Genomic DNA, 12,579 nt, shown 5'->3' with positions numbered 1-12,579 from the left:
GCTCTAGCATACATTGGGAGATGCAAGGACTACCTTGGATATTTCCACACGACTCAACAACAGCCCCTGTGAGTATATGAAATTATGATGCAATCGGTAGAAAAGGAATCTAAGGCGTTAGTAACTTTGCACTTGATCTCTCACGGACTCACCCTCTGCCTACCAACCTTCGGCAATTGAAAAACTAGGGATCGTCCCCTTAGGTCACACATGCACAGTTTTGAGTCGTTTCATAAGCTTACATATGTAAGCACCATATTTGAAGTGAGGTATCCCGATTTGAAATTTAAATTGTCCTTCGTCTCTCCAATGAAATATTTTAACTAATGACCAGCCCGTTCCAAGAATTCCGATGGCTGGTGCAGAGATTTTAGGTAATGGCATGCTCTTATCTCCCACAATTAAATTTTTGCAATGCCTTGGCCGTGGTCGGCAGCTTGGAATATGAATCTTAGAATCCCTCACATGCATGCCCTCCCAGTGAATCGAAATGGGAGGTAACCATTGCACTGAGATTTCACGAAGATATAACGAACAACTCTAGGTCTCCTTGACATAGAGCACGAAGGAAGAAAAGAAGCGGCACTGTAGCCCCCGCCATTGCTCTCCTCCTTATCCTAGATTGTGCTGCCGATTCTACCAGCCACAGAACAAATTTCCATTGCCCTCCAAAGCATCAAGGTGATGGGAAAGCTCGGCAGTGGTGAAGGACCAACAAAGGATCTGATGCAGAGTGGGACACTACCTCGCGACCGGAGCCCACCGGGTGGTCTATGGCCACCACAAGTCAAAGACAATGTGCGGCGAGAGTGTCGTCTTTGTGAAGTTCTTGAAGCAAGGATTTTAGCTTTCATCCCCAGACCTCCTCTCTAATGCCATCATGCTCTACAAGGTGGAGCTGGTCAAGTTGTATCCCGTGGCTATCTGCGCTTTAGCGTTTTCTTTACAAGATATGACCTAGTACATTACCGCGTGGTAACCAAAATGTTAGAATGTTGGTTGGAACATATCCAGAAGGGCATAGCCTTCATGATACAAAGCTAATGCAACTGCGAAATGGAATGCCAATTAGACAACTAGCCAGGTGAAAAACCTAGTTTCTAAAATTAATGCACTTAGAAAGCAAGCCGGTAAATGTTTTCACACATACGCTAGACGATGGATTGACAGTTCACCAAATTGCACAAACTCAATCTTTCCAAATTGATAGTCACTAGTAAGCCGTATTACACGTAATCATGAGAAGCTCGTCCAAGTAGTCGGCGCCGAGGTCCTCCAGCTCCACGATGAACCGCTTCTTCTTTTTCATCCCCAGGCGTGTGGCCGCATCGTTCGCTATCTCGGCCTTGCTGCGCCTTCTTCTCTTGGAGTGGCGCCGTTTGAGCGCCAGAACTGGCGAGCCAGCCACGCCTGAGTCGGTGGCGCCGAGGGCATGGAGCGACTCCTGGACGCGTTCCAGGGGGAAGTTGAGCGCCGTGGCCGCGCCGCGCGAGGAGAGCACCGCCTGGTCGTAGGCCATGGCGGCGGCCTCCGCGGTGCCAAAGGTGCCTAGCCACACACGCGCGCCGCCCCGGGTTGAGTCCCGGATCTCCGCCGCGAACCGCCCCCACGTCCGCGCGCGCACGCCGATGTACGACGGCGCAGCCGAGGCTGGTCGCTTCTTGGGCCGAGGACTCGTTCCAGCACCAATCATGTCGATGCTGCACATGTCGGATGGAAACGAGTCCCAGGACGAGGAGGAGCTACAGGAGGGATCAGCGGCGGTGCCCATGCAGCCGGCTTGGAAATGATTCCAAGAAGCTGGAGGGTTCTCCCGCCCTGCTTCAACCACCTCACCACTGCTCAAGTCGTGGGATAGAAACGAGTAGTGGAGGGATGAGATTGAGGAGCAGGAGGGATCAGTGCAGCCGGTGCAGTAGTACATATCGCCGTGGTTATCCATGTGTGTGTTGTCAGCCCGGCCGGTAGAAATGGTGGTGCGCTTCCTCACCTCTGTGGGTTAATATATATATAGAGTCAGAGAGCTGATGGAGCCTTGGGGTCTGACAAATGGTGTTGACAAATCGGAGTACCAGGACGGTGCCCCTGCCAGCATCGATCAGCTCTAAAAATGACAAGTACTCCTAGTTGGGAATGCGTACGTGGGGGAGTCGTTTTCTCTGGAAAGTGTGTGTTCGATTTGGGACTTTGTGCCTGTGCCTGAAGTGGGAGGGGGCGCTGACTGACGTAGGGCGGCTGAGTAAGCCAAACCTCGTCGGCGTCACCTCCTTTTAGCGTTGACGAAGCTCCAACGAAGGTGCTGGAATATCCCGCTAACTATTTGCACCTTATCATGATCATTGTTTACGTACATGACAGCACACTCACCCCTATGACGCATATATACACCCTACCCCTAGAAACACCACCGAGAGACATTGCAAGCTGGTCTTGAGATTGACGAAGTCGCCACATATGCCTTATAGGTGACGGACACGTCATATAACTGAAAGAATAGCACCGGTACGCCTTGAAGAAATTTAGAAAAATGCAACCACTCACACCAATTGGGACTTGAACCTGGATGAGCAGGTTCCCATCCGAGCTAAGCTCTGTTCACATGATCATTGTACCGGTGTTGCCTTCTCAATTAATATAAAGTTGGCTGCGGCTTGATGAATGAAACCCCTTTTCCTCGCAAAAAAAAGATAGAGACTCTATTTGCATATTTTTTATTTATTTTTCCTTTTCAACAAGCACACACAGATTGATATTCTATTTAGATGAAACACTACTCTACGGCTTCGGATGAAAGGCCCTGCCCCACTGGATGATGTCCCCAAAGGGCCAAGCTAACATAGCCCAATGGCCCTCAAGAGACAAAAGGTCAACCCTTGCATACGTGAGAGATGGGCTCGGGGATGGGCGGAGGCAGAGGTGACAAACTGGGTCAAGGGTTCCGGGGTCAGCCGCCATGGATTTTCGCCAATTCGCCTCGCCGCCAGCCATGGTGCTGCGAGGTGAAGGGGGACGGCCTTGCTTCTTCAAAGGTGTATTGAGAAGTTCCATTAGGCATGATCTCTTTGGTCTTTATCGGTGATGTACTGGTCGAGGGTGCAATGCCTGCAAGAATACATGTACTCTGGTTCTTCTTTCATAATGGCAAAGTCTTATTGGGTAGTGTCACGAGCCAGAGAGTTTGTGTGTCTGCAGGTTTGGTGTATCGGACCTTGTGGACTTCTGGTTTATGTCTTCTCAGATTTGTTCATATGTATCTGGTGAGATTGTTTTAGTGTTTTCTATCACTTTTACTGGCGGGGTCCATTTTGACTTCGGAGTTGTGCTCTGGTGTTCTATTAAAGATTTTCTGGTCCGACGACATGTACTTTTTGGGGTATCCCCGTCCCAAGTAGGTACACCGCTCATAGCTTCCTGTCATGTTCGATGGGCGACTCAAGAGGGTTACTGAAACCTATGAAGGTAGTCGAGCTCGTGCTAGTGTACAAGTGGCGGTATAGGTGCTTCAGTCTGACTACAATCTCTTTACTAAAGCTTTGGCACTATTTCATTTTGCATATTGATACCATGGAGAAGACGATTCTGAGAAATTTCACTGAATTCTTAGTTATAATACTTATTTAGTAATTTCTTGGATCAATGATGCGAAACATTGCAAGTGTAAATTTCAAAATTTAATAAAGTTATAGCTCATTTAAAAAAGGGTCAAGCTGTCACCCTCGCATGGCCAGATAATCAGCCACGAGGATTATGTTGTGCAAGACAAGGCACGAGAATAATACATGCATTTTAATTCAAAATAGGTTTTCCAAGAAATATCCATGCAGAACTTGCGGTGGGTCAAGCACAAAGGATCGAGGTTCACCGTGCCAATGATAGACGTGAAGTCAACAAACTTGCTAGATTTTTCGTGTATCTTAGAGCATCTCCAATAGGTTCCCTGTAATAGAGCTCCAAAAGGTGGTTGGATCAAATTATACAACATCTAAAAGTGGTTTTTTTACAACACCAAGAAGCTTCAACTCCAATAGATAACCTAAAATAAAAGTAAAAATGGCAGAGACACCACAATTTTGTTGTCTTCAAATCCATATGTACACCAATACCTGAACTAAACATTGACCAAAATCATCACAAAAAATAAATAACATCATATCAAATTAACCATCGAAGCCACATATTAATTTGAAATGCAAACCATAGCCACATAGTGCATCATATCAAACATAGTTCATCATCAAAGCAAACAAAAGTGCACATGAATATGAAAGTAGTTTGTGGTTCTTCCTTGCGGAGCATCAAGAAAACCATCATCACCCAAGTCAAGATTGTCCACATCATATGTTCCTCATCTTCTTGGGTGAGAGACAAAATGTTCATTCCCAACATGTTTTTAGTTCAAAAATGTATCATGGTCAACACACACACAATCTAATATTAGCACATATGCACCTCATCATTGCATTGATCTCAATTTCACAAAAAAAAACTAATGAAAAAGAAAGGGAATTTTATTTACCTCTCTGACAAAAAGTTGCGGATTGATACGTCTCCAACGTATTTTATGAGATATCCGTGCTATATTTTTATGACTTTTGTATGGTTTTGGTGCACTTTTATATTATTTTTATGAACTAACTCATTAATCTAGTGCCCAGTGTCAGTTCTTGTTTCTTGCATGTTTTTTCGCAAAAAACTATATCAAGCTAAATCCAACCGCGGTAAAAATTTACGAGGACTTTTATGGAATATATGTGATTTTTGGGGAAAACAATATATGCAATATGGTGCCCAAGGGCTCCACAAGGCAGGCATGCACTCGCTACTCCCTTGGGCGAGTCCCCCCTGCCTCGTGGGCACATCGTAGGTCGGTTGGCGCCCTTATTTCACCGCAACAAAGCTAATTTCCGAAAGAAAAATCCACTAAAAATTGCAGCCCAATCGGAGTTACGGATCTCCGGCTATTAAAGAAACGGTGAAAGGACATAAAACAGTCGCGAGAAATAGAAGACAACAGAGAGATACAATCTAGGGGAGAGCTCCCTCTCTCCACGGAGGGCCAAGGAAGAAGAAGAAGGAGGGGGCCCTTCCCCCTCTCCTCTGGTGGCGCCGGGACACTACCAGGGACATCTCCTCAATGACCATCAACACCAATTTCTCCACCGTTCTCATGGTGTTGTGTGAGTAGTTCATCTCGAGGCTGAGGATATGTACTAGTAGCTATGTGTTCGATTTCTCTCTCGTGTTATTGATTTGGCACGACCTTGATATAACATGAGCTTTGTTAATATAGTTGGATCATATGAAGTTCTTCCCCTCTATCTTTGTTGTGATGAGTTGAGTCTTGCTCTTTGAAGTTTCGTATGTTGGATTGAATAAGTTGGATTTGAGACCACTTGATGTATGTCTTGCTTGTGGATAACCGTGGTGAAAATGTGGTAATCTATTAGATCACTTGATATATGTCTTGGTAATCAACTTGCGGGTTCCCGTAGTGACATTGGGGTAATCTAGGCATAAAGGTGGATATACGTTTAGCTTACTTTTTCCGATAGGAACTTTGGAGTGATTCTCTATCGCACGTTGAGGGATTATTATGTGATTCAGTTATGATAGTACCGTTGAGAGATGCACTAGTGAAAATATGAATCCTAGGCCATGTTTCTAAGCATTGATATACCGTTTTTCTCTTTGTTTGCTACTTGATACCTTCCTTTTTTTTATTATTATTTTAGATTACAAAAACATATACCTATTATCCATACTACACGTGTATCACTATCTCTTCGCCAAACTAGTGCACCTATACAATTTACCATTGTATTGGGTGTCTTGGGGACATAGAGATTTCTTGTATTTGATTGTAGTATTGTTTGAGAGAGACCATCTTCATCCTACCCCTCCCACCGACGGCTAATCCTTAGGTCATCCTTTTGATGGAAATTTGTTGTTGTCCTACAAAACTCTAATGCTTGGAGGCCCAACAAAGTCTACAAGAACAAAGTTGCGTAGTAGACATCACAGACGCAGGCGGCGGGCATCGACGACTCGTTTTCCTCGACCGTAGGTGGTGGGGGAGGCACAAAAACTGCAGGAGCCGCCGGTGATGGAGCAGCGGCAGCAAAAGACAAAGCACGGGGCATGCCGACGATGTACTTGGTCTTCTTCGTCCGGGACGAAACCGCTGATCCTTCGCGCGTGGGCCTCCTGCGGCCACAGTCGGCTTCTTCCGCGCCGATGGCTCCTTCCCCGCCTTCCCGACGGCGAGGGTGGTCTGTGGTGGCACAAAGCAGCCACGTCGAGTAGGGGGCATGGAGGCGGCAGTGGGAGATGGCGACGCGACCATGGAGAGGTGGGTCAAAGCGGCGTCAGTGCCTGCTGGGTCAGAGGATTCGTCCATGGGAACTTTTGACGCGGCGGTGAGAGACTCGCGCTCGACCAAATTTGTTTTACTCTAAGGGCCCGGGTGTTGCAAATTTGCAACACTTGGTGCTGTTTTCGAAGGATATTGTAAATTTGGAGAATTTTTTTAGAGATAGGCACCTATTGAATCACTTTTTTGCCCCCTGGTGATGTAAAAGGCGGCTCGACCCTATTATAGGGCACCTCTTGGAGATGCACTGATAACTGTTGTTCTTCACCGGTTGGTTGTGCGCGGTTCGACGTGCCTCCGGGATTTTCCTCAAACACAAACCCAGACTGTGGTAGTCACATGAGTAATGCTATACATCTATGAGATACGTTTTAGGAAGGAATTTACAAGCTGAGGTGAGGTCTATGGTGACTTCTCCCGTCCGTAGGTTTGGCATTTTCAGTAGTCACTTGCCCAATATAGTCATGATAGAATTCTTTGTTTAACACTGTCAAAAACTTTTATTCCCTATTTGACATTGAAAAATTATTATTTTTCCCTATCTAACACAGCCTTTAAATTTTATTCTCAATACCAATTGCACAACTAGTACTAGTACTTTACTGAGGTCGCTCTCACTCCAGCTATACATTTATAGCCACAAAACAACTATACCATCGCGTGGATTAACTAAAACTAAAGACCTCCTGAAAATTAGACGGCGTACGAGAGGACGAGGTCGAGGAGAGCCTGAGAAGCTTCGGGGATGGCTGGGGGTGATCTAGACAGCCACCGCCGGCAGCGGCAGCCCCCTACTTTTCGCTCTGACAACAAACTCGCTGTTTCCCGGCGCCCCATTGCCGTCACCGCTGGCCAAAACCACCCTGGAGAAAACAAATGATGCTCCCAGGTTCACCCGGACAATGCTATCCTTAATCAAGACTTTCTCAGGTGCAGAGTACCAGGCTACGCTGCTGATGGATTATTAATTCCGGCTGTTACATTAATTACTTTGGAATTTATGAAGCCCCAAGTGCAGTCACATCAAGGATAAACTAAAATCAAGGACTCCGGTCTAGCCCCAAGTGCAAAATTTCACCCTACGTATTATGGGCTTATATATCCTACTTCCTCAACTGGAAGGCATCTACGTCAAACAAGTAACTTTTGGTAAGATATAAAAGTTCGGTTGACCGCACATATTGACTTCCTTGTTCTTGCTCCATGAATTCTCTCTCTAGGTATAGTCAATCTAAATGTTCTTGGTCAAAAGGAGAAGAAACTCCCCCCTTCTTTGTCTTGGTCGTGCTCCTTTGACATGAAGAACCAAAATAAATTGCAACCCAATACTGTTTGACCAACAAACTAAAAAATACGGCATGGATCTCCCCCTTATGGCTTTATACCATATAGGTCTAATTGTCTGCTAAAGAAAAAGATGAACTTGAACCCCTAGCCGTATTAGGCTCTTCCCACATCCATCGTCTACATACTATAAAGCAATTTACAATGTGACAAATTTGCAGTGCTAGGTTTATGTATACATGGACAAACAAAGATGACATGGCAATTAATGTCAACAACATAAATTTGCTATTCCAAGAATCTCCTCGTCACATTGTATCGTTTTGGTTGTTTTCGTTTTATCCTTTATATCTAAAGCAGGGTTGAAGCCTTTTTCGGTTCATACCTACAAAACCACAAGAATTCTGACGGACGTCATCGTTATTTTTTATGGTGGCGTGAACTTATCACCCACATTTCACTTATTGAAATGGCTTGACCATGGCTAGAGGCTAGAGCTGGTACACATGGAATTAGGTGAATGCATTCCCTCCGTCAAATTGAAACATGAGGAACTGTTGCATCGAATCGGACGAAGATATGACCTAGAACTCTAGGTCTCATCACCATAGAACTATAAGGAAAAACAAGAGGCACCCTAGTCCCTTGACATTGATCTCCTCCCGCTCCCATACCCCCCTAGTTTTGAAGAGCCCCCGAGGGCGTCTAAGGCTTTCGTCCTGTTGCCATCCTATCCCTGCTCCCGTTCCCCTTGGTGCCCCGGAGGTAGCCATCAATAAGCCCACACGTCTGCCAGTGAGGGTGGAAACAAGGTTCCGACTGCTCTACAAATCAAGTGGAGGGTTTCCAAACGGCAGTGGTGTCTAATCGGCAAAGGCCTCGGTGGGTCTCGCCAGTCTCTTTAGTCAATCGAGTGATGAGGCGATGATGGGAGTGGGTCTTCATGCATGGGCTGCCTTGTCATCCCTTAGCGTTGCATATAAAGGTTGGGGATCTCTCTCCTCCTCTAGCTCAACTCATCGACGGATCTAGCCACCAATGGTCGTCGGTCATCGAATATATGGCCGCTTGGTGGTCCAAGATTGAGATCAAGAGAAATCTATGGTCGTCTTGGTGCTCTCCTCTCTAGAAGCACAATCGAGGTCGCTTTTCCTTACCCCTCGGGTGAAAACCTATTATTCGTCCCCGATTGGGTGACATTGGCGTGTGGCATCGTGTTGTCCCTCTAGAGGCGCAATTTGGGGAAAGGTGGAAAGTAGTTGTGTGGTTTTAATTAAGTGTCTAACTTTGGTATCCGAATCGAGGTTCGACAACTCCTGCATGCTTTATTGTTTTCTTTTTTTCCCTCACCTTTGTGCATGCTCATGTGTGTCGGTAGGTTGGTGTCCTCGATTCTTAGGTAGAGGTGATAGGGTTCCCCTTCTGGGGATAGCAACATGGCAGACATGATGAGTACCTAGGCCAATGAAGTAGTAGTGGGGCTCTCTGTCGATGCGTATCACCTTGGTTCAACCTCTCTGCATTGTATTCTTCATCGATCTCTTCCTTTAGCTTATGCCTTTTGGTATGTTTGTCCGTAGGCACCGGTAGTGTACCTGACAATGTGTGACTGTCGTGTCACGGTTGTTCTACCGCAGGACCACGAGGCATGTGTCCCTCCTAGTTCTTGGGTGGGCACTTACCTTGATCTAGACCCGGTCATATCCTAGGTCGAGCTTTACCCTAAGTTCTCAAAACCGAGCCTGGCCCATCCCAAAAAATACAAGTAATGTCAATTTTGTATTAAAATGATTAGTCCAACTTTTGTTTGCAGAATATATAGATATATTATTGTGCCTATGTTTTTATCATAAAATCCTAGTTTTAGGTGTTTGGTCATTTATCGAGCTTTCGGGTTCACATTGTGAGCCAAAAACCGGTGCATGGGCCTAGCCGAACAACTGGCTTGAAGGCCACCCAGGCCTGCTTCAAGCCTAGACGAGGGGTTGACGAGGGAAAATATGGTGTGGTGTCTTCTCAATTCGCCAAAGCAGTATCGGTGGGATCAACCTCGAAGTTTTCTGAGAACCCACAGGAGTTTTGTGCAACGGTTGTGCCACACTCAAGAAACAAATGCGCCCACCTAGGGGCCAGGCTAGGTGATTACCCTCGCTAGACTGCCGCTAGTCTTTACAACTGTCCCGGATTACCGTAACCACATTCAGTGGCCCGAGGCTTTTGTTTTTTAAGACACAACGGTTGCGCTCGAGCCAGATGGAGCGAATGGTGCATAAGATACCATAGTTGACAGCGCTACAGTGATCCGGCTGCACGAGATCATTGGACGTGAGCTACCAGGAAAGGACCAACCTCGAAGTTGGTTGGTTGCTCCATTGTAATCATATTTGTTTCTTCTATGATGCTCAATCGAGCATGGAGAGTGTCATCATCTTCAAACTGCACTTTTCTTTTAGTTTGTTTGCTTGGTTTGTGCAAAAGTGTGGATTTGTTGCACTACAGTACCACTGTACTCTCTATCTACATTATTCAGTTTGCGTCAAGATTCATGCTATCCTTGTATAGAAATTTTTCTTTTTTATTTCTTTCAAACAAGAGAATATTTGACTTTGAAACTTTGTAGGTCATATATACACAAGTGTCACTCATTCTATAAAGTTTTTTCCTTTTTTGATGAAAGATAAATTTGTCAATTTCAAATGAGTTCTGTCATTTTTATGAATTTATGTTGCGGCAAAAAATCAGAAAAATATTTCTGCACATAGTAGTACTTGTATGATGTTGGTCTACAAAATTCTGAATTCCATTGTTTTTTATTGATTTTGAAGAAACAAAAAAGAGAAGTTTGCTTGCATGAACTTTGATGAAAAATGTCCCAAAAAAATACTTGGAGAAAAATGAACGGCGAGGATAGAGGGTACACTGGTACGGGGTACAACAAGAAGTTTTCCTTTGTGCAATGTGCATTAATTTGTTCGTTTATCATCTTTGTATCTTTCGGCTTTTGGGGATATATGAATTTCGTTTATGTTAACACTGTAGTTAATGGCAAATTTTAACATGCTCCCTGTTCCCCCCTCTTTTTACATGTGAGATAAGAAGATAAGAGTTAATTAGATCACTAATTAATAAGATCAACGACTCATATTTATTATATACTCTTATCTCTCGTGTGAAAAGAGGAGGTAAGAGGGAGCATGCATGTTAAAACTGTACTAATTAATTAGTCACCAAACTGCACAAAACCCAGGTACCCCCATTCGGAGTAGCTATGTTTTGGCAGCTCCTCACAGGGGCCTCTCAAAACTGTTGCATTGCTACTTTACTAGTAAGCTGTATTACAAGTAATCCTGAGAAGCTCGTCCAGGTAGTCTGCGCCGAGGTCCTCCAGCTCCACGATGAACTTCTTCTGCTTGACTATGCCCTTGCTCCTCCTCATGCATGTCGCCGCGTCGTTCGCTATCTCGGCCTTGTTGCGCCTCCTTCTCTTGGAGTGGCGCCGTTTGAGCGCCAGCACGGGCGAGCCGGCCATGCTCGCGCCTGTGGCGCCGAGAGCGCGGAGCGAGTCCTGGACGCGCTCGAGGGGGAAGTTGAGCGCCGTGGCCACGCCCCGTGAGGACAGCGCTGCCTGGTCGTAGGCCATCGCGGCTGCCTCCGCCGTGGCGAAGGTGCCCAGCCACACCCGTGCGCCTCCCCGAGAGGAGTCCCGGATCTCCGCCGCGAACCGCCCCCATGGCCGCGCCCGCACGCCGATGTACGACGGCGCTGCGGAGTTCTTGGGCCGAGGACCAATCGTCTCGCCGCTGCTCATGTCGGACGGGAACGACTCCAAGGAGGAGGAGGAGGAGGAGGTGGTGGTGGAGGTGGAGGTAGAGCAGGAGAGACCAGCGACGGCGCCCATGCTGCCGGTGTACATGTCGACGTGGATGTCCATGTGTGTGTAGTCAGCCCGACCGGTGGAAATGATGTTGTGTTGCGCTCCCTCTGCTGTGGGTGGGTTAATATAGAGCTGAGCAAGAGCGTTGGGTTTCACAAATACTCAGGAGACCTTGGACGGTGCCAGTGCCACCATCGACCAGCTCTAAAAATGTCAAGTTGGGGCTAATAGTGAGTGAGGTGGGGGTTGTTTTCACCGGAAAGTGACTTCCTTGATTTTGGGGTGAGAGGGCCTACGTAGGGCGGCTGGATAATACAGACATCGTGTGCTTCACCAATCATCGATCCCTCTATGTTTATGTTTATATAGGTGCTGAAATATCCTGGCTAAGTTGCTGGACGAGCACACTGGCCGGCTGAATCCAGCCTCGATTCCGACAGACTTGCATGCATTATTTTTTCATCAAACAACATTATGGAGGATTTAGTTTGAGGTCCCTCTCAGACCAGCCATAAACAAACATATATATGGCTAAAAGGCCTTGAGAAGCTATAGTAACCATCCAGTTTCTCCTTGATTCGCACAGCTTAACTTAACCAAGACCTCCTCAAAAACAAACCTGACGGAGTACGATCGGTCTTGGTCATGGAGACGACGAGGAGAACCGGAGAAGCTTCGGAGATGCCCCCCCCCCCCCCCCCCCCCCCCCCCCTACTTTTCGCTATGACGACACTTGCTATTTCCCGGCCGCCCCAGATCGAGCTACCAGTGCGGTCACCTCACCGGTAGCTAAAACCATCCTGAAGAGAATAGACAATGCTATCTCCCAGGTTCACCCGGACAGTGCCATTCCGGGGCAGCTCTTCTCTCAGGCACAGAGTACCAGCAGGCTGCGCTTAATCAGTGCTAATTAAGGGATTATCCAGTCAAGTAGTCAACTGGAGTATCTTGGAATTTGTTAAGCCCAACCTGTACTCGCAATAGATAAATAAATTATCAATTCAAGGACTGTACTACTTTGTTGTATCTGGTAACGTTCTGCACCTCTTCC

At 46.4% G+C, this 12,579-nt stretch overlaps 2 protein-coding genes across 2 annotated transcripts; both read right to left on the bottom strand.

Moving 5' to 3' along the window:
* Nucleotides 1–1,213: 1,213 nt before the first annotated feature.
* Nucleotides 1,214–1,942, bottom strand: LOC109778503 (ethylene-response factor C3-like). The gene has a single exon (XM_020337068.1). The coding sequence runs from the start codon at nucleotides 1,940–1,942 to the stop codon at nucleotides 1,214–1,216; it is 729 nt and encodes a 242-aa protein (XP_020192657.1).
* A 9,034-nt stretch (nucleotides 1,943–10,976) lies between these two features.
* LOC109778502 (ethylene-responsive transcription factor 15-like) lies at nucleotides 10,977–11,585 on the bottom strand. The gene has a single exon (XM_020337067.1). The coding sequence runs from the start codon at nucleotides 11,583–11,585 to the stop codon at nucleotides 10,977–10,979; it is 609 nt and encodes a 202-aa protein (XP_020192656.1).
* Nucleotides 11,586–12,579: the final 994 nt, after the last annotated feature.

The sequence above is a fragment of the Aegilops tauschii genome, chromosome 2, assembly GCF_002575655.3.
Source record: "Aegilops tauschii subsp. strangulata cultivar AL8/78 chromosome 2, Aet v6.0, whole genome shotgun sequence".
In the NCBI taxonomy this organism is placed as follows: domain Eukaryota; kingdom Viridiplantae; phylum Streptophyta; class Magnoliopsida; order Poales; family Poaceae; genus Aegilops; species Aegilops tauschii.
Note: the sequence above shows the minus strand (reverse complement) of the source record. Positions and strands in the feature narration are given on the sequence as shown.

What these genes read in the sequence shown, in the direction of transcription:
- LOC109778503 (XM_020337068.1), bottom strand. Translation starts at nt 1,942, where the DNA reads ATGGATAACCACGGCGATATGTACTACTGCACCGGCTGCACTGATCCC.
- LOC109778502 (XM_020337067.1), bottom strand. Translation starts at nt 11,585, where the DNA reads ATGGACATCCACGTCGACATGTACACCGGCAGCATGGGCGCCGTCGCT.